This window comes from Triticum aestivum, chromosome 6A (assembly GCF_018294505.1).
Source record: "Triticum aestivum cultivar Chinese Spring chromosome 6A, IWGSC CS RefSeq v2.1, whole genome shotgun sequence".
Classification (NCBI taxonomy): domain Eukaryota; kingdom Viridiplantae; phylum Streptophyta; class Magnoliopsida; order Poales; family Poaceae; genus Triticum; species Triticum aestivum.
This window is the reverse complement of record NC_057809.1, coordinates 460,622,513-460,644,324: the sequence shown is the minus strand read 5'-3', so window position 1 is coordinate 460,644,324 and position 21,812 is coordinate 460,622,513. Positions and strand designations below refer to the sequence as shown.

Genomic DNA, 21,812 nt, shown 5'->3' with positions numbered 1-21,812 from the left:
AAATAGTGGTATGGACGAATGTGAAACGGCAATCGTGAATGTTTCTCAAACACCAAAACACTTGAACTATGCACATAAAGACGACAATGACAATGACAGCAACAACATCTATATTGTATGAATGTGTAACACTACGGCCTTGTTTGGATAGGTAGGATTAGCCGAACAGGTTTTCCGTGAACCCGTGTAACCGCCTAACAGATTAAAACCTTGTTTGGGCCCTTCAACAAAAACGTGGATAAGAATAATTCTGTTTTCACAAAGCTGGGAAACTGTGTTTTATCAAAAACAAGTATTACTCGTTTTTGTGAAAACGGGATTAAAGAAAACTTGACGTAACAGATTTCTCTCTCTCCGCTCCTTCCTCAACAAACTCATCAGCTGAATCGGTCTCCAAAACAAACAAGGAACAACGCTCGCTGGATTCACCCTCTCGTAGCTCAAACAAAGTTTTTCTTAAACAGGGTTTGCCCAGAAAAATAAATAATACCCGTTTTACTAAAAATCAGCTGAAAACTTGTTTTATGAAAATCCAATGTTAATCCCCCCTATCCAAACAACCACTACATGTATATTTTTGACAAACAATAACACGACCAATGAGTAGCTCACTGACCATATGGCATTGGCAATGCTCGTGAACAGAGGATTCCGTGTACACGCCATGCATAAACGAAAGAAAGATGATCAATTAGTTGGAAGAGATTTTGTACAGAGATGGCAGTCAGCCTAGAGTCCACGTAGGCACACCGTATCACACAACCGAGACACGTACTCAAGAGCAGAGAATTAGCAACATTTAGGTATTTGCTTCTGAATCCCTTGGCCGCAACACAAACAAAGACGGTCCCAGATCTTCTCCGCGGTATGGCGCGTTTCACCACGTGCAAGAAGCAAGGTCCATACAATCAACCAATGCGAAGTCATCTGTACCAGTTTACCGCAGCACAAAAGAGGGCCCGTGTTGCATCTCCCCTGTTTTATGTACAGACGCCGTTTTGTGCCATCTTCCCCAAACACCCTATGCATCTTTCACTGCAAGGTTCGCTGGGCTTCGGTGAGTGAAATAATGTCAGTCAGCGGCGGTTTTCTCACACGACTACAAAAGCCCATCACCTTCATGCAACATCTGATCAGCTATTTTAGAACTCAACTGCAATATTCAGGCAAGTTAATATGAAAATTAGTTGCAGAGATGGTCATTCTGTGTGCCAGTGGCTATCTTGACAATTAAACCCTGAAAAATTCCTACTGATGAGGGATAATCTATAGGACATCTGTCAATCAGGCCATGAAGATAACTAGTGAAGATAAAAATATACTACACTTAGAATACTTACAGAAGGATTTGTGAAGACTATCAGCTGCTTATCAGCTGTTGAGGCAACAAGAGTAGTGTTATCTTCATTTAGAGCAACAGCTGTGACGTCCTGTCCTTCTCCCAGCTTCAGCGTATGAATTACCTGACAAGATACCCCTTATCCGTGAGAGTTTTGCTCATAGGATGTAAGTTCAAAAGTTTTCTCGTGTTCACCTCAAGTTTGTATAGATCAATGAAGCAGATCGAGGGAGCATGAACGTATAGCTTGGTCTCCTTTGACTCTGGTACATCCTCATCATCGTTGCAGTTGTCAATCATATGATCTTCATCAGTACTAGTGTCACGAGTGCAATTTCTAGATAAACATGCTGCAATTAAAGCAAACTGGCCATCCCTAGAAACCTCAATGCAACTAACACGCCCGGAGAAAGGTGACAGGACCGAGGTAGACATAGGGATTCCATTAACAGTGAAGGTGGATAGTCTCTTCTCTGATTCATTCCAAATCAATACGATTCCTTGAGAAGATAAGCATATCAAATGTGCCTCTCCCACATCCAGCTTCGTTATGAGCCGACCTGTCCTCAAAGAATGTAGAAGGGCACCAGATGTATGTGAAGAGGAAGCAACAAGTCCCAAATCAGAACTAACAGAACAGCAAGTTACTTCTCCAAGATGTCCTCTTAGAACATGCATAGGACCTTCGATTCGCCGCTTGCTGGAGGTTTCCAAAGTTCTGATTGGACTGCTACCACTACTAATACTATTGGCTAGAGGAGTACTTGGTGTTATTGGTGAAGGTGGAGGTTCTGGAGCATTTTTCCAATGTGAAGAGCTCATCTGATGTATCCTCCATAATATAACTGTTGTGTCACGAGACCCTGTGACAAAGTAATTGTTATCAGGAGATAGTGCGAGGCAGGTCACAGGAGCAATATGCCCAGATGCAGTTTCAATGGTCCTTGCTCCATCTGAGGAGATCAACTTCACAGAATTATCTGCATGCCCACCTACAGTCAAAGAAAAAAAGGGACATTAGAAACAATGCAGGAATGGAGAAGTCTTACAATATTTCATATCATAAAGATGACTATTTGATGTAAAATGATAGCATAAGAGCAACATAATACATTATTTTATTCAGGAACTAATAAGGAAACTAGTTTTTTGACACCAGATTGTAATGTGTCACTCTGGATATCAGGAATCATCCAGAAAAGAACCAGTACAAAGAAGACATGAAAGTGAAGCAGGCACAAAAAAAAAGGTGAAGAAGACTAGTTTTCAGACAAGTACCAATGAGTGGAAAAAAATGATAGCTTTGAGAAAAGGAGAAAATAAGGTGAGAATACAATAATTACCAGTTATAACCTCTTTGTCACATGTGACGGCAACAGTTGACGAAGGTTGGATCGCAGAAGCAGCAAAAGCTATAGCCCTTGGGAAATGGTAGTCTTCTGCAGAAGCAGGTCCTTTGAAGATGCGCCTTATTGCGCCGCCGCTTGAATTTATGGCATTTTTCCCATGATGAAAGAGGAAGGGTGTCTCTAAGCCATCCGGGGTGTTTGGCTGCCAATGGTGCACTGCCACATGTGCTGCAGGCACATTTGCATCTACGACTACAATACAGTCATTCGATACATGCACTGCACTAGCGGGAACATTACACTGGTCTGGATTAGGAAGTAAATAAGATCTGACTTCACTTGGGTTCCGGAATATTGTCTGCACAAAAAAAAATTTAACAATCTAGTACGCCACGAGATAAGAGAAAGTATCCAGTGCCACAAGCACTTGGAAGGTCCCATGATCGGAAAACTGTTTAAGTCATGAAAAAATCTGATTTTTTTATGACACAAAACCAATTATCATGTTACGCAATGTTGACAGATATAATTTGATCTACACAGTGAGATACACAATAGATATGAGTTGCCTTGTACTTGAAGATCCTCATGGCGGATAACCTAACCAAAAGGGGATGACTGCACGAAGCACAGTGTCGGCTATATTTAAGCTAGCAGGAGACTGTAAACCATCTCGGCAAAGAATGCCCTTCCACTGTAAGATAAATGGTTACTTACAGCTTCCGGGAGTTTTTCTTTTAAATCACTTTATCACTATCTTATTGCTAGACAAGTTGTTTTTGCTTTTAGAAATCTATGGAGGATGAAGATGCCTCTTAAAGTTAAGGCGTTCTCTTGGTTAGTAATAAAAAAATTGGATTCTGACCGAGGACAATTTGAGCAAGAGAGGTTGGAAAGGTGCCAAGTTATGTGAATTTTGTGACTCTGAAGAGAGTGTGGATCATTTATTTTTCTCTTGCTCCTTACTACCTCCGTCCTGGTTTACTAGTCCTCCTCGTATTTTGGGTCATATTTTGACCATGATTTTAACTAATAAAATATATGTTATACTCCCTCTGTACCTAAATACTTGTTGGGGAAAACTACTACAAGTTCCCCTAGCTACAAGTATTTTGGTACAGAGGGAGTATGTAGCAAAAATAATATCATGGAAACTTACATTCAAATACGAATCCAACAATATAACTTTCAGTAACATGCATTAATATTTTGCTAGTCAAATATATGATCAAAATTTGACCCAAAATACAATGGGGACTAATAAACCAGGACGGAGGTAGTAGCTAAGTTTTTGTGGAATATTGTGGGGTGTGCTCTGGGTAATAAGAGATCTCCAGTTTCTTCTTTTTTTTTGATCTATGCCAGAACTGGCTGCCTAGCTATACGGGCAAAGATAGGGTAGTTGTTTCACTAGGTGCTGCTGCTCTCTTGTGGTCTATCTGGAAAACAAGGAACAAGTCCTGTTTTCAAAGTGTTGTGCCTAGAGATCCTACTGACATTATTTTTCTTGTTTGTACTCTGTTGGACTCTTGGAAAAATCTGCAGAAAAGAGGGGTAAAAAACATGCTTCATCGGGTGTCTAGAAGAATTATGCTGGTGACTCGAGATGTCTTCAGAGGTGGGCATGGATCGGCGCCACGTGTAAGGAGACTTTTGTGAAGTCAGCTGCTGTTATGCTTGCTGGCCTCAAAGGCATTTCATGTTAATTTGATGTTTTATCCTCTCAGAGTTCAGACTGATGTTACTTGCTTCAGCTGGTTAGTTTTTGGAGCCTCCTAGTGTAGTTATTGTATCAGTGATGTAATGGTTTGCTCAGTGTCCCTGTAAGAAAAAGACTCCATTTTCGTAATGAAAATGGGGGCTGTGTGGCCCCTTCGATCTAAAAAAAAGTGTCTCTTGGCACAATATCGAGATAAATACTAGTGGGATGAATGAGAGTCTCAGCTGGGAGCCAAGAGATAGGTGGCAAGTTCAGGGGCATCCAAATGTATATTACATAGGATGTTTTGAAGGAGAGGAATAAAAATTTCCTGGAACAAATGGCTGCACCTGCAAGAGGTGGCCTTAGAATAGTAACATGCTTAAAAGGAAAAGGTAGTGGTTGGAGTTGAGTTACTCTCACAGTTACATGGACCGATGATGAGGAGTAACATGCAACACTGAAGTCAGTTTGACATGTTTTAATTGGAGTACTATATGAATTTTTCTCAAGCGAAAGTACTATAGAACTTGTAATATGATTTTGTGATTGATATCTTTCTTGAGGAAAACATGAAGATGGTCGTATCCGTAATAGAGTAACAAGTCTATAAACTCTTGAATAGTGTGTCGTTACGAACCTTGAATAAGTAATCGCATTATTAATCAGCACGAGTGTGATTTACTCGCGAAACTCATACTTTATTATGATTATTCTGAACTATGCATGGTCTTTGTACTTGGAACAGTTACAATTACAGAAATAAATCACCAATTTTGTACTTGTAAAAATCACCTGCAGCTGTAAGATATCTGCCAATGGCCTTCTCTGTATATGTGGAACTATCAGCAACTGAGATGGCGTTTGTCCAAAATTTACTATTTGGTTTTGTGTAGCTTGCCGTTGCACCTTCAGTATTTTCAGCAAAATGTTAACAGCTAGAAAGTTACTGAGATGATCTAAAAGGTTGGATGTGAAACTTACTGGATCAGCAATTTTATCAATATCTACTGTCCCCTCGTATGTAGCATAGGGAAAAACATTGTTAGCCATCACTGCTTCTTTACCTCTTTGTTTATATCTGAATTAGAGAAAGTATTACATGACAAATGGGTTTAACACATAGATGAATAATTAATGACATTAATACAAGCCTCTAAGGCCAGCAAACTAAATATGTGAAATAATAATCACTGAATATATTTTTCTATGATGTGTCTGTTTAAAAAAAATCCATGGATTATTGCTTGTGATCTATGGATACCAGAATCAGAAATTTTACATCCATCCTTTTAATATAAGAAATTTTACACTAAAGATAACCAAAAAACATGGCAGCAGCAAGATGTCCTTTGTTGGGATTGGGTTCAACACGTTTGTCTTTGCGCACATCAACTGATTCAGTCATTCATTTACTACATGGTTCAAACGGTATTTCCAAGTTGACACAAGTTATCTGTATGGTTTTTACATTCAATGATGTAGGATCAGTCAAAATTGGTTACAAATGGGATGCACCAATCCAGTACAAAGCTGGGATTTTGATAAGGATCCAGTTGCAATGAGGGGAGAACCAGCGGCTACTGTATCGACCTTTTTTTCATTAGAGTATCTATTGGAAATTAAATTCTCCAGCATTTGAAGGTACCCCAGAAAATCAAATCCTTCCATTTGCTCAAATAAGGTAATACTTGATAGGTGCATTCCTTCACGTCATACTTACTTTACTGTCAAAAGGAACAGTTAATAGCCTTATCAAATACACCCTCCTTTCCAAAATATAAGGTGCCCTTGGACTATTTCTAGTATTTCATCGCACAACTTGACTATGATTTCCGTTTATTGTATGTCTATAAAATTAGTATGAAGACATATGAAATAAAATTGTTTTGCAAGACAAATATGACGATACCATTTATACATGTGCATTCCATGTATTTTGGTATATATTAATGGTCAAAGTCGTACATCAAAGACCATTTTTTGGCAATATAAGTTCAGGCCGGTGTAAGCCTGCCTTTGACACGTCAAAAAAAAAGTGTGCCTTACATTTTGGGAAGGAGGGAAAAGTAGTATTCCTTCACATCATACTTACCCTAATGCTGAAAGAATGGAAAGGATATGGATGACATTTGGCAGATGTGTATGAGACCAATGAATATGATTTAGTGAAATAAAGCAGTGATATCATGACATGGCAACAGAGATATAACAATACTAACGTACCCAAATATTAGATCAATCCATTCATGAAAATGAGCGGAGACATGATCACTCTCAAGAGCTTTCCGATGTTTATGTATAAAATCAACAGGGTTCTCGGCCCAAGGAGGTAATTCTACAGAGCCTGCAGTGACACTCAAAGTTAAGGGGGGGTTGCCACGTCTACTGAGTGACACTCGGTTCTCTTATGAGTATAAGACTGAAGCGAACTTACCTAGCCTTTTAGCAAGTTCATTTGCTCCCATGTCAACAGAATTCACATTAGTAAATACCTCAGGAAGGTAAAACATCTCTGGAACCTAGAGAAATAGTCGCATCGTTAGATTCCAACAAAGATTCTGATAAGACTTCTAAACTAGCAACGTGGAAATGTGTCGAGAGCACATTTTTCAACAAAACTTACTAGCTCTTTTACATCATTCATGTCTTCAAGGACACTGTTCCATGTTCTGGTGATATCAGAGAGCATGTGATTATCATCACCAAACTTGCCACCCCGCAGCTCAATAGAGAGGGTAGTGAAAGGTTCTATCCTGGCAAGATAATACAATACCTGCAGTAGAGATTTATATCAATGCACCATCATTGCAATCAAGGTATGGTCACACCAATCAACTACATAAGGGATTGTCACTGAAATGCAGCGAGGAAGTGGTTGATATTATGGAATTACTTCATAAGTACATCTTAGCCCAAACAAAAGGTACAACACACAAGCAAAATGCTGAATAAAAGCATGCAAGATCTAAAAATACGCACCGTGCCAGGACTAGAGTAATGTGAACCGTAGTGACAATTTGGGATGATTGGATCCTTGAAACTAGAGTAATAGTCTTGGAATTTCTTCAGCCGTGCAGGATTTAGAGCACCAATTGGCTTCATTGAAAAGAATCGAGTACCATCACCCGTGTAAGTGTTTGGAAAAGCAGGGCAATACATAAAAATGGGATCCAACTTACTGTTATGAGCGGCAAGAATAGAAGCACACAATTTACCTTTGAAAGATCTCGGTATGAGGAAGGATCTTCCAAGTCCAATGTTTTGGACTGGTAATCTGATACTACCCATGGGAAGATAGGATACTGCAGAAACAGGTAAGAATCATTAAATAGAAACAGAAGCAAGAACCTGCCAGGTTCATAAGTGAGAATTCTGAAGCAAGGATGCCTGCGAGATGTCATTGTAACTGCGCCCAGCAAGAGTGTTCAGTTCCATTAGGTAGTCAAAATTGCTAATCTGCACAAGAAAGCTATTCCTTATATCCTGACTCTACTTAACATATATGACCGTCAAAATGAGTTGTGCTCAAATACCTCCCATTTGGCCCAGCGCTCCATTAATTGAGTCTGTTTAAGGATTTGCTCAGGTTTCTAAAAACAATGATATTAGATTCAGGTAGGGGTAGATTCAAAACATTCAGATTTAGAGAACTGCATTGAACACCAACCTGTGTAGCTAGAAAAATATCATTCAAATAAGGAGGTTTGGTGTGAATGATAGCCCGATAAGCATGTCGACGTGCTTCTATATCCTAGATAAATTTCATATACAACTTAAAAATGGTTATCCAGATATAGCATGCATAAGATTCAAACAACATAAAGTGAGTCTCATCAACTATGTACCTCAAAATCAAAGAAGAAGTTAGACCTATCTACCATAAATAATTCCAATGCACTTTGACGTAACAAATACCTGCAATAGTTAACTTTAATCAGTATGAAACATATATTATAAGCACTGAACAGGCAGTCCACTCTGTAGACTGTAGTCTACATATGCGAGAAGGGGCGCAGATGGTAGAAAAGCTGAAAATACCTCACTTAACATTTTAATGCGTACCAGATAATAAAAATAATTATTTACCTTCTATTATAAATCTGATGCAGCGAAGATATGAACCAACTCCGATCTTTATCTTGCTGATCATATTGGCCGCTAGTGGATGCAACATCATCCATGTAACTGTCACTGTCAGATGTATGCTCATCAACTATGAAGTTAATCCTCTTTAATGTGACCTGAGAACAATATATGCTTGGGATTATGATATGCATTAGCATGATAGAGTAGGGCATGAAGAAGAATAGGCAGAATAGTACAATGTAAGGCGATAATCCACTTCTGAGCTCAGGCTCATCTGCACCCACGCTGAGGAAAAAAATCAAAACAAATACTAGAAAAATTCAATAAATTACATTTTTTTGCATGGTAGATAATTTGATCCGTGAGGTTCGCTCCAATTTTCAAATCATTTTGGACATCTGAGCAGCTCTCGGCAAAAAGACAAATTCGGTGTCTGTAAAAAAGTTTACTGTTCTGACCCTATTTGTCTTTTTTGCTGAGAGCTATTGAGATGTACAAATGATCTGAAAATTGGGGCGGACCTCAGCAACAAATTTTCTAACATGCAAAAAACAATTGGAATTTTTTTTATTTTTTGTGATTTTTTTTTCTGAGCGGGTGCAGATGAGCCTGGGCACCCAAACGCTGCACTCAATGCAAATAAGAACAAAAAATAACTTGTCAGTGTAGTCAAGGCTGCTGGAAGTTGATTCAGCTAGGTGGGGACACAATTACTCAAGTTTTTTATATGCTATTACACTAACAGTTATTGATTCTTTAGTGCGCTGTTCATTTTGGATCTTGGAATATTTGAATGAATATTATAAAGGGAACAGGTGCAATACAAAGAACACTGCTTCCATCTGTTTTTGTATCTACACAGTGATCATTTCGGGCAGTTCTCTAAACTTGAATATAAAGGATAGTTAATATTGAACACAATTCTTTTATTGTTCTCCAAAGGGGAACTTACAATACCAAGAACACTGTAGATTAAATTAGGGTGAATAACTGTGTGATGTGTGTTAGTCAATATTCCCACACCCTTGATTTACTTACAGTGGTACCGGACTTTACTAAGGACTCCTTAGAGATTAGACTACGACTCAAAACTATTCAGAATCATATGATGAACTTAGCTAGTTAAGCTCATCAGAGAGCTGTGTTGATTAGGACCCGGTCAAGGGCTCATGGCCAAGTAACGAAAGCATGAATTCGTAGTAACAATTCGTTTAATTTCAGTGTTCAAGTAATATATGGCACCAATAGAAGCTCTTTGGACTCCCTAAGAAAAAGCTATACACTAGGTATGACTATACAGGTGGAAGTACGTACATCAGCACACACTTACTTGGAAGGTTCCTCGTACGGTCTTCAATGGCTTCACCATCAACGATGGCAATTCAATTATAATTCTTTTATCTTCTTCGCCAGACCTGTAACCAGGTGCAATTAGTGTGGATCGAACCAGGTTGCGGACACCAGAAAAGTCTGAACTTCTTGAATCTATTGATCCTTTAAACGAATCAGGTGGCAAGGAATTTCTTAATTGATCATCTACACTGCTGCAAATTGTTTCGGTTTCTATGTGCTCAGCATCTTCATGTCCTCTATCCACTGACATTGCCTCAGCCACTATAATTAACGAAGTTGTTGGGAGAGCATTTGTAGATCGAGTGTCCCCTTCCTCTGTGTGGCATGCATTGGATTCTACACCATCACAAAGAAGCATCTGCTCCTCAAAATTAACAGCTGCACCAAAACGATCTGACCCATTGTAGTTTCTTTTCATAAATCTTCTCATCCTTGATGAACATTCAGTAAAATCCAGCTTCCAGAAAATCTGCTTAACAAAACAATAAAACAATCATGCATAGTGTTTTTTTAATAAGAATGCAAGAAAGCGTGAAAGAAAAACAGGATTCGGTCCATACGCTATCAGGAGTACACAGAAGTTCTCCAAAAGGTCCATAGAGTCTATTTGTCTCTATTAAGCAATGAAGAAGACGTCGCCATGCCCGAACCCCAACAGAGGCACAACGACGGTTCAAGATATCAACCTGTGTTCGTCTCTCCATCTGCATGTCCAAAAGTTGTTAAGTGATGTATCACTAACACTGAATACCATAAGCGGAAGCGTTTTGTTCGATGTTGATATACCTCAACTCGTTGCAAGTTCCGTGCTAAGGCAAAACTTGAAACAAGAAGTGCAACATATTTGTAAGAAAGGGCAGAAAAATCTCTGCCTGACACTGACTTTGAGTCAGCAGATTGCAGACACTCCATCCAAGCAGCAGCCATAGCTTCAGTTGTGTTCCACCTCAGCGCACGCTCAATATCGCCTGCAGACCTCCGTTGTCCTGAAGTTGCCATTGCTACAACACTAAGACCTCTTCTCAAGCCAATCTTAGCACTAAACTCAAGGTCACGAGCAGCGGCCAAGGCTACAACTTTCGCGGATGCTTTGTCCTTTGGTGCAGATGCAGGCAGGAGTGGTGTTGTATCAGGAGGCCTCTGGAAACTTGAGAATGAGTGTAATTTAGCTGATCTACGCTCAAGCAATGAGGTGTCACGCCTGCGCAATTTATTTGTTGGTGGTGCAATTGTTTCTGCCCCAGAGGCACCAGCAGCAATCATGGCCAATGCCATTGCAACTGGTGGAGAGGCAAAAGCAGCAGCCCAGCCAGGTGATATCAATGAAACAGCAGCCTGAATTCAAAAGACACAGAATAAAATCCCACTGTGAACACATAAAACTTTGCATAAAAACAATGATGAGATATTTATCCGAGAAGACCAACTAAAGTCGCATAACAAATATCAAGGCCTTCCTCAAAAGTAATGTCAAGATAGAAGTGATTATGCTAAAGATCCAAATCACACTATTTAAAACAATTTCTCGAACATGAAATGAAAGTACAAAGTAAGCAATAGTTAGGAAAACATCTGATTTTAAGCTAATGTGCAAAATTCATAGTTCTATTTGCAGAAGTAGCATTTTTACTATAAAGCTATAAGATTGTAACAAGCATCGCTAGATCACAGTTATAGAGCTCAGTACAAGCACCAGATAACTTCAGTTATTAGCTATCTTATGGCCTATTTAAAATCAACTGTTACCTCAACAGGTAAAGTATCTGCAGCCGAAGCACAATCACCAACAAGTAGCGGATTTTCTCCATCCGAAGATGCAAGCTCGTGAATATTAGCCAAAACAGAGCGGTATCTTTTCAGGACAGCTGCATATGGTGGCATTAACAATCCAAGATATTTTTTCCTTAAAGGCTTTCTGTCGCTACTTACAGCATGCCATACCTGTTAGGATAACATAAGCTTCATGAAAACACATAATATAAAAAAAGTTGTTCGATCTATATATTCAAAACAAATAACATAAAAAAACAGGAAGCAGCAGCATAGAGTTATAATTTTTCCTCCGTTGGGCCTTAAAAGTAGCAGTGCTCTCAGGAAGCAGCAGCATGGAGTTATGCAATTTCCCTAGGTTAGGTCTTAAAGTAGTGATGTCCTCGAAAAAGGTCTTGAAAGTAGTGCGTTTTTTTTCTCACAAAAAAAGTGTCCCACGATTTTAAGGCCTAACACAGAAAATTCTAACTGAACGTTCTACAGTGTCATCTACTGTAGTGATATCTCTGAGAGCAACTTGTACAAGATTACCTCTTTAGGAGTGTTTCCATACAAGTTGCTCCCTGATATCTCTTGGTATGAACTGCGGGTTTATCTTTGATCATCAAGGCACTAAATGAGTGAAGGGAATTTCCTTTTTAAAATTAATCATAACAGGTTGAGGATAGCTTTTTGGACATATAATTCAAAGTTAAGACACGAGACATTTAGATATATGGTGGGGGCAACAAGCTTTCTGCATCAGGAATTTAAATTATAAGTGTTTTGAAAACTGCAACATGATTATAAGCATTTGGAACATGCTTTTTATGCTACATTCCACAAAATACATAAAGTAATCAAACAGATTGGTGCAAAATAGTGCTTCATCTATGCAAAAAATAATGAGACCACCGCATGTGAACTTTGGGGCCATGCATAGACCATCAGAAACAAGAGGAAGAAGATGGTAAATGAAACTACTCCCTCTGTTCCTAAATATAAGTCTTTTTAGACATTTCAAATGGACTACAACATACAGATGTATGTAGACATATTTTAGAGTGTAGATTCACTCATTTTGCTCCGTATGTAGTCACTTGTTGGAATCTCTAAAAAGACTTATATTTGGGAACGGAGGGAGTACCACGCATGGACTATGGTGTCTGCATGTCGTGATTCTGATGAAGTATTCAATCTGAAAGGATAGCATGGAACACTTGTATGTTTTTAGATACTGATCATATTTTTCAATCAATGAAAACCAAATTTACCTCCGAATAAAGAATAGAAGACGCAACCAGAACCCTCTGTCTCTTAGATTCAGAAACTGGCACATTCAGAAAGGGGCCAAGCAATCTGTAAAAAAAAACAGAGGTTTCGAAATATCAGTAAAGATATGTTAAAAAGTATCAGTGAAGAAGCAATGGACAAAATGGTTAGTATGGATGCAGTATAGAATGAAAGGCCACTGGCTACTATGGACCATGGAGTGATAATTCTGGATCAAATCCTTTTCTTGAACTATAATTTTAACATGATACTCTACTTAATAGCTGGTAAGGTGTACCTCCATAGAAGTGCAGACTGAGGTTTTATGGTAGGCGAACATGAGTTACCATCAAGTTCAATCACACTTCCAGTTTGACAGCCCAATCTTTCTGATATATCATCATTCTTCATGCTAATGTTTCTCATAAAGAGGTCGTCTTCCCCAGTATCATCCTCCCTCATTGAAATAAGAGTCAACCGGAGCATACAGAAAAAAGGCTGATCACTATCTAACAACTGATTAAGTGCACTCATAACACCAATACCACCGGCAGATCCCTCTCCAGAGCCAAGGCCAGCCCCAAATCCAGAATCTAGTAGAAGTGTCTGCAGCATTGCAACTGATTTCTTCACTAATGGAAGTTCAATCCAGTCCCCATTGGAGTCCTTCTCTACAACAGATTTCCATGCTTCCCAACCACTTCCTCCTCCCCCAAAGACATTAGCTTTGGATGGAATGCATACACCATACCACAGTCGGCTTCTGTACTTCCAACCTTCAGAAAGATCTGAAATACAGCTCCCATAGGATACAAATGCATGCCTGACAGATCCATAAGGCTCCGCTGCTGCTGCTGCCGTTACGCGTTCCATTACCTCAGAAGAAATTTGCCCATTTGTGCCAGACATCGAAGCAAGAACCTGGAATTTTTTTCACACCAATAATGATGTAAGATAGCAAGCAAAAGTTGGTATGAAGTAGATGAAACTGAATGTAAGAGTGGACTATAAAGGGAAAATTCTGAAACAAGATATGCTACACAGAGTATTCTTCTGGATTATACTCATACTAGTACAAAGAAATAGTGTACACATGCTTGCCGAGTTCTAAGAAATAGTGTAACTCCTATAAAGGGTAGTGGCCTGATTGACAAGAAATAATGTACATATGCTTGTCGAGTTCCAAGAAATAGTGTAACTCTTATAATGGTAGTGGTCTTATTTTGAATCTTGAATTAAACAAAAACCACCCTTTACTGTCGATTATCTTCACAAGAAGTTTTCCCTAGAAACTGGACCTCTAATCATCTATCTCATATATTCCTAAACAATACAATACCACTAATGAGTTTTAACATTTTCAGCAATCACATGATATAGCATCTCACAAATTCACAAAATTGCCCCAGAAACAAAAAAGGGACTCAACATGTCAAAGCAATGAAAGAACATTACAAGTTGGACCTATAAAAAATATAGGCATAAATTGAAATTATGCAAATAAGATTGTGATAATATATGCCTGTTCTAGATATACATACATCAACCGGCAGTCCACCAGCATCACTGGACAAAGACTGCCTTGAGCCCCCAGCTTCTAAAGGCTCGCTACCAGTTCTGCTCAATGACCTACTGGCAGCTGATGAAGCCATCGATGCAGGAGATAAAGCACTGTCAATTAAGCAGGATGTAAAAAATTGTTGGCTGCGTGACCTCAGATGATCTTCTACGAGCATCATCAGAACTACTGCATTCTCAGCCAAGACTACTAAGAGATCGGCAGCCTTTTCTGCTTGTATTTTTGGTTCTTTAGTCTCCACTTCAACATCAGATGCTGCAGCAGTAATTCCTTCAGACTGCTGTGGCGACAACCAAGAAAAGAACATCATTTGCGAAATGATAAAACCGTAACCGTCTAATTTATAAATTAACAGACACTCTATGTGTTATTGTCCATAAGACTGAACTCATCTGTGCATGTTATAAACAAGGCGACCAATGTATTAAGAGTACCATAATTCATAATAAAAGTGAGGTTTTGAAACAAAAGCAAAATTATCCACATTTTTCTGTTCCTTGGAATACAATTGATGACAAATATGCCTTGACAATGTATTGCTACTGCACCTATGTACAATCATAGACAGAAAGTAGTGGTCATACAAGTTTAACCATGTTACATGGGCTCAATTGATCGAGCAAGCTTAGTTTGTAGTCTAGTCCTAATTTTAAGCTAGTTTTAGACACCTGATTACCTTCAGATATGTTTGATAAGCCTAAGATCCTTCTAAAACAGAAGCTTAAACCAGAGAAGGTGGCTTGGGAACTCTGCAAGGTGCAAGGGCTTACAAGCAAGAATCGTTATGTAGTTTCCTGTGCTAATTTCATAAGTTGGCTTGTTTCACTTATGACCCCCGTAAACTGGATAATAGATATAGCTAATATAGGCTCCAAAATATCACAGGTTTGTACTGATTTATTCCCAAATTTTGCGTTCATTTTATATAAACAGGAAGTAGAAGAGCCTATCAGATATATGGGGTGAAAAAGGTAGAAAATAGCAATTGACAAATATGCAAGAACCATGCGTTGCTAGTTAGTTCTGTAATTTCAAAATAATGAAGTCCAAGTCCAAGCGAATAACATTTGTAAAAAAGGAGCATCTACCTGAACTCGAAGCTCCTGAGCAGAAAAATCAAGCAGACTACCCAGTAATCTCCTTTTGAAAATTGGTAATGCTTCTTCACGCCTTGAAAACAAAGAAAAATATCACACTGATATTCCAAGCCAAGAAGATAATATCTTCTATAAAAGCATTATATTATGTTTGAATCAATAAAATAATCAGGCAGAGCGTGACAAGCACCTGTATTCTATTGTTGAAAAAAATGCGATGAGGTAGTAAAGCACAAAAGGCTGCAGCTATTGTTATTTTAAAAGGTACGGTGGGGATATTTAGAAGGAATTTCCAGTTTTAGATCATATGCAGCCCTGCATAATGTCATGCTTTAACGATCTTATGGGTTCTGATGTTTTTTTATCACGTAAATACTTCTTATACTGCCTAGTAGATAAACAAAAATGCATGTGGTGGTTGATACGGAACGCATAGATAGGATACATAATTAGCAAGATATTATGGCATGGGAGCATTGCTTCTTATTGCTTTTTGTTTACCTAATTCTTTGGTCTCCCATGCTAAACCCCCCAGCCATTGAAAGCCATTCTGCACAGTGTATTGTTGCCTCCACATCCTGAAGAATTACAGCATTAAAACCATCAAGACACAATCAAGGATCAAAGAGAAGTCTGGCTAGGGAAACATTCCAACCACAAAACTACCATAAAAAATTATTACGACCCATTCTCCAAAAAGAAGCTTACAATCCTATAAAGTTAATATGCAAACAGAAACACAAGAGATCAACGTCACTTGCCTTCCACCCATCTTTTTGCCACATTGAATGCTCCAGCATAATAAGTAGAAACTTGTGTATGACGTCTTCAAGCTCATATATGCTTACACCATCTGAATCTTTGTTATCACCCATCTAAATATCAACTTTACATATTAAAATAAGCATAGAATACAAGTGCCACTTCTTAATATAATTATCAATGCAAAATGTTGGATTTGCCATCACAGAAATATTACCTCATGATTAGAAATCATAACCTCCAAAATCCAATCAGGCCATTCTGCAATGGAAGTCATAGTACTTCTATTCTCAGGGTGACTGCAAACCAAAAATAGAAGATCCTGAAATAATATAGAAGGCATCATAAGTGATTAAAACGCAAGACAAATAAAATGCACTATTCAAAGTAAAAAAGACAAACCTGTTTTTTAGCTTTGGAAAAATCAATGTTAGGAATTCACATATTTGATTTATGGGGCTTACAATATTAATTAACTAATGCAACCACTGAAGAATCGAAGGCAACATTTAGCAGAATGATCATGCAAATAACTCAGGGATGTGGTACAAGAACCAAAACCAAGCCTCTAAATTAATCATGGAGCATGGTGTCTAGGGTGTAGACATCATTTAAACACATTTTGGTTGTGTCCTAAATTAAAAAGATAGTCTCAACATATAAGTTAACATCTACCCATATCAGACGCTACTCGCCAGATGTCCTCCCCACTTATACTAATTGGTCTCTCCCCAAGTTGTTCTTTGATAGTTGAAACCATGGCAAACCAGCCACATCAGCGCATTTTAACTTTGGAACTGTTTGTCAACACAGTGAGAGCTGAGGTTGTTATGAAAATTGGAGGCAAAGGCCATCTAATAAACCAAAACTCCCTCCCACCCATACCTAATCTGCACATGGTTTAATCATGCAAATCTTCAAATATGAAAGGAACTGAGAACTGATTAAGATGGGAAGAGTAGTTGTTAAATTATAATAATCGATATCCTAGAAAAACCAGTATACAACTCCATCATGACCAAAACTCCGTCCAAACGTTTGCATGGCGAGCTGTGTATTTAGCCTTTAACATCACCCCACCTCGTGGTATTTCACATATTTTTGGGACTTGGCTACAGGGGTTAAAAAATCTTTAAGGCTTCTTATTCTAGTCGGGGTAGCAGCTGTCTTTTCGGTCTATCTGGCTTTGCATAAATGATGTCATATTTTACAAGATAAAAGTTTGTTCTTGTATGAGGTGCTACGCTTGTGTACCAAACTACCAATTGGCTGCGGTTATGGGCACTATTACAGAAGGCGTGGTACAAGGAGCTGATAGAGCCAGACGCGAATAAACTTGAGTGGATCACCAGGGTGTTTATGATCCGCTTTGGGCGGCATATGCCAATGATAGACTTTTGAGTGTTTAGAGTGATCTTATGTGGTTTGATCGTCCAATTTGATCCATGTGTTTGATATTTCCCTCTCTTGGCAAGATCAAAGTTTGATCTTTTGTAATAAACAATGTAATAAGTTTGGCTATATGCGTCTAATGGTGCAGGGCAAGGGGTAATAAAGCTTCCATTTTCTAAAAAAAAAGTAATATCATAGACTTCAAAAGACAAGAATTATGATAATGGCATAAGAGATGTCAATCAAGAGAATACACATAATGGAAAATGTTATATGAGCATATTATCAGTGATCATATCCTCATTCATGTCAAGAAAAATTAGGTGATAACTTTATCTGAATAAATCAGTAAATGTACCTGAAGAGTACGAGCTTGAAATGCTCGTGATGCATATGGAAGAGAACGTAGTAGAACTAACAAGAGCGGAATATGCTGAAAGCGATAATCAGAATCATACAAGTTCAGATTATCATTTGCTGAAGAAATATTGATCTGCATTGAAGAATACAAGACATAATTCAGGTTTCCAGAGTAAAATTGGTTGCACCTATGACATGCTTAAGCGAGCAAAACGTGAACTATTGTGAAGCACAGCTACATAAACTTCAAAGAAATTTTATTTGAAAGTCTTGCTTTTGTAATATTCCAAATATTTAGCTTATTCAGGTACTTAGAAATGATGGCGTAGTCTAATAATACTCCCTCCGTTCACAAATATAAGATGTTTTGGGTATTTCAATATGGACTACACACGGACTGAAATGAGTGAACAAACACACTAAAACGTGTCTATATACATCCGTTTCACACAAAATTTAAAAATCTTATATTTGTGAATTGGAACTCCGCCTATGTCTTCTAGGCATAGCCGGTCCCAAGCCCGGGTAAAGGAGGAGGGTTGTGATAGGCTTGGCGAGCCAACGTAAAAACTAGCCAGTCCCATAGGTATGAAACCGATTTGAGCGAGAGTAGTACTAGGATGGGTGACCTCCTGGGAAGTCCTTGTGAAAGAGTTTCATATCTAAGGGTTGTGATAGGCTTGGCGAGCCAACGTAAAAACTAGCCAGTCTTTTGGGTATGAAACCCATTTGGGCGAGAGTAGTACTAGGATGGGTGACCTCCTGGGAAGTCCTCGTGAAAGGGTTTCATATCTAGCCTACCCCAACTTGTTTGGGATCAAAGGCTTCGTAAGTAAGTAAGTATATTTGTGAATTGGGGGAGTAGAAAGCAAAACAGGAGTTGCATTAACCATTCAGTGTAGTGCTGAAAACATATCACATATCCAATATCCGTAAGTCAGTTAAAGAACACCATACCACTGCAGATATTAAAGATCTATATACATTTCTGGTCATAAGCCTTCTTGGGGCTGCTTGAAAAGCTTTCTGCAATGCAAACAGCAATAAAGATACTCTGTCTTCAAACATGGTATTTCCTTCGCCATTAGCAGTTGTCAGAAAACCACTTGGCAACTTTGGTTTTGCAATAAGTGAGGAAAACTTCAGGTGACCTGAGGCAACCAAAGCGCCCAAAATATGAACTATCCCAACAAGTACTCCATCACCATTATCAATATTGTATACATTGTTCTGAACATTGTCAGTGATACTTGGGAGGTCCATGCCACTCCGATTCTTTAGGAACTGATTTTTTAGTAAGCGCCATTTGCTAGTGGATACAGGTTCAGAGTTACCATCATGAGAGGGTGACTCATGACTGTCAACTGACGGGGTCTCACGATTGCAGTTTGCTTCACTACTAGCTGGTTTCAAGAGTGAACGACTATTAGTAGATTTTGACTGAGAACTTCCATTCCATTTAGCAGCATTTTGTGGCACATCGCAGTTGTTGAAAGTGTTTTTATTGCCAGATTTAGCCTCTCTCTGCAAAAGAACAAGTAATGCCTCTACACCTCCACGAGAAATAAATGACTGAGCATACATGTGCGCTCTAGTACTGTTTGGGTGCACAATCAGTCTGTAGATGAGGAGCAAGACCCTAGGAACCTGCCAACAAAGCACATTGCTAAAAATCATCAGAACCATTCTTTCAATCAAGTTTCCACATCAAGAAGCTATACAAAGGTATTAAGACTGACTTTGGTGCATACCCCATAGTATAGAAAACCACATTAAGCATTAGCACTGATTAGTTACAAAGAATAGAAAAAAAATATGGCAATAGTTTAACGAACACAAGACTAGATTCTCTTCAGTATTTTGTTGTTATGAAACAAATACATCTGAGTATGAAGTACTCCAAATGCAAAGTAGCATGTACAAAACTAGGCAGATTACAAACTCAGATACAAATGGACCAAGTATTTCCATGTATGACATCATCCTGGTGAACAAGAAAGCGCTAGCCAAACTTTGACGAGAGTCTTTGTTTTCTGGCAAGGGGCATGTAATGTTGTGCTAGACTACCAGTGTCGAATCCAGTTACCTGGTTAGGTTGTGGGCAGTCAACAACAAATCCTACCAAACGACGAACATCATCAGAAGCCATTGTGGAAGAAGCTGATCCTATCAACAGTTCAATAACAACCAACAGCTCATCAACAAGAGCATTCACTTTCCCTAAAGGTCTCTCAGTTCCAGTCAATGTGAAGGTATCTATTGAATCTCCTTCACGAGTTACCCAGTAACACCTTCTGCATCCATCAAGAAGCATTTGCAACGCATTTGCATCATACATGCAAGCAGATTCTGCAAAAACCATGTCTGCAAGTGAAGAGAGAAGCTTTTTCTGCAGAACATAGTTGCATGAGCTCCACATCTTCAGGTCCAACAGCAAAGTGCTAAAGAGCTGCGCTTTTAGACCAGGATCATTTATTTGAGATTGGCACAAAGATACAATTGCAGCAACAAGCTCCTCGTCTCTCAGTATCTCTTTCTTCCCACTTTCTAGTTTTGACAGTGTTTCCAACAAATATTGTAAAACTTGTGATAGAAGCTCTGGTCCATTGGTACGGCAAAGCTCTTGCTTATTTCCAGGATGTTGAATTGCCAGAGAAATTATTCTGAATATAGGAACAGAAAGAGAAGACGTAGCAAGAGACAGTGACACATCACCAAGTATAGGTTCCAGGTTATCCATCTCAATATTGCTAACAGTCAATGGTAGTAAAGCCATTGGACCTCCACAAGCTAATGCCCATAATGATTCTGCAGGTCGCACGCGACAAGATATGTGAACCATCCCAATAACTTCCGCAGGCCTTCGGTGAGTACCTAAGATTAAACATGAGATAATATCAATAGTTATCCTTCTGAACCAACCCAAGCCACTTTTTTAGGTACATAGTCATTATTGTATGTCATAAGTTGCTCTTCTCCTATCAAGGATGACAATTTACTACAATCAATACATGAATGATTGATGGGAACTGGGAACCAAACTCAATCAACCTTTTTAATTTATATACACATAACATTGTATGTCGTAATTTTGATAGCCACTAGAAATACTTTGTCCCTGGGAATGGTTAATGGCATGTGAGAATAACAATTTCATTCAATTACTATAGGAACGATTGATGCAGAACTGTGGAACAAGATTTATAAAGACTGGTGTTATGACCGGCATATACTACAGCCCAGGCAGTTAGGGGCCTGGCCCAGTTATCTTATCTTTATTAGGGGCTTAGCCCAGTTATCGTATTTGGAGATTATATAAACTCATGTAAGGACTCGTTTCAAGTTAAGCATGAAGCAATCAGATTTGCTCGGCTTCCTTAGGGAGCCGGGAGACCTAACCCTAGCCGCCGCCCCTGCTCTCTCTCTCTCTCTCTCTCTCCCTCGCGCGCGCGCGCACGCAACGACCGCGCCCCAGCGCCGGCGACCACGCCTTCCTCCACGCCATCGCTCCTTCCACCCCTACAACCTGAGACCACGCCCTGGTAGGGATCCGGTTCCTACCAATCTGGTATCAGGTGTCTCAGGCTCGATCATGTCCACGCCACCGCCCACCCCCACCCTCCCACTGCCGATCGCATCCTCGTCGCCGATGACCACCGCGGCCAGCACGCCGCCCCTGACTGGGCCGGTCTCCTCCGCCGCCTGGACGCCACCCGCGCCCGCCCCCGCCGTGCTCACCCCGGAGGAGATGACGGTGGTGCTCCGGGACCTT

The 21,812-nt window shown here is 39.3% G+C and overlaps 1 protein-coding gene across 4 annotated transcripts in view; it reads right to left on the bottom strand.

Annotated features, from left to right (window-relative positions):
* Positions 1-554: 554 nt before the first annotated feature.
* Positions 555-21,812, bottom strand: part of LOC123127928 (BEACH domain-containing protein C2) — a 26,218-nt gene continuing 4,960 nt past the window's right edge. The window contains exons 2-31 of one of the 4 annotated variants that reach the window (XM_044547790.1): positions 20,127-20,914; positions 18,998-19,687; positions 18,039-18,173; positions 16,506-16,610; positions 16,288-16,401; positions 16,028-16,104; positions 15,518-15,599; positions 14,392-14,709; positions 13,149-13,771; positions 12,853-12,937; positions 11,576-11,770; positions 10,616-11,164; positions 10,390-10,533; positions 9,807-10,298; positions 8,477-8,631; positions 8,236-8,305; positions 8,058-8,141; positions 7,924-7,980; positions 7,778-7,846; positions 7,606-7,692; positions 7,370-7,486; positions 7,014-7,163; positions 6,825-6,909; positions 6,614-6,734; positions 5,372-5,468; positions 5,183-5,296; positions 2,683-3,046; positions 1,535-2,331; positions 1,341-1,463; positions 555-1,153 (exon numbers count right to left, since the gene is read on the bottom strand). In XM_044547790.1, the coding sequence (XP_044403725.1) occupies positions 1,100-1,153; positions 1,341-1,463; positions 1,535-2,331; positions 2,683-3,046; positions 5,183-5,296; positions 5,372-5,468; positions 6,614-6,734; positions 6,825-6,909; positions 7,014-7,163; positions 7,370-7,486; positions 7,606-7,692; positions 7,778-7,846; positions 7,924-7,980; positions 8,058-8,141; positions 8,236-8,305; positions 8,477-8,631; positions 9,807-10,298; positions 10,390-10,533; positions 10,616-11,164; positions 11,576-11,770; positions 12,853-12,937; positions 13,149-13,771; positions 14,392-14,709; positions 15,518-15,599; positions 16,028-16,104; positions 16,288-16,401; positions 16,506-16,610; positions 18,039-18,173; positions 18,998-19,687; positions 20,127-20,914 (6,941 nt within the window). In that variant the 3' untranslated portion in view covers positions 555-1,099. Of the gene's footprint in view, positions 1,154-1,340; positions 1,464-1,534; positions 2,332-2,682; positions 3,047-5,182; positions 5,469-6,613; positions 6,735-6,824; positions 6,910-7,013; positions 7,164-7,369; positions 7,487-7,605; positions 7,693-7,777; positions 7,847-7,923; positions 7,981-8,057; positions 8,142-8,235; positions 8,306-8,476; positions 8,632-9,806; positions 10,299-10,389; positions 10,534-10,615; positions 11,165-11,575; positions 11,771-12,852; positions 12,938-13,148; positions 13,772-14,391; positions 14,710-15,517; positions 15,600-16,027; positions 16,105-16,287; positions 16,402-16,505; positions 16,611-18,038; positions 18,174-18,997; positions 19,688-20,126; positions 20,915-21,812 lie in introns of all 4 variants that reach the window. The other 3 variants (XM_044547791.1, XM_044547788.1, XM_044547789.1) reach the window with 3 other exon arrangements.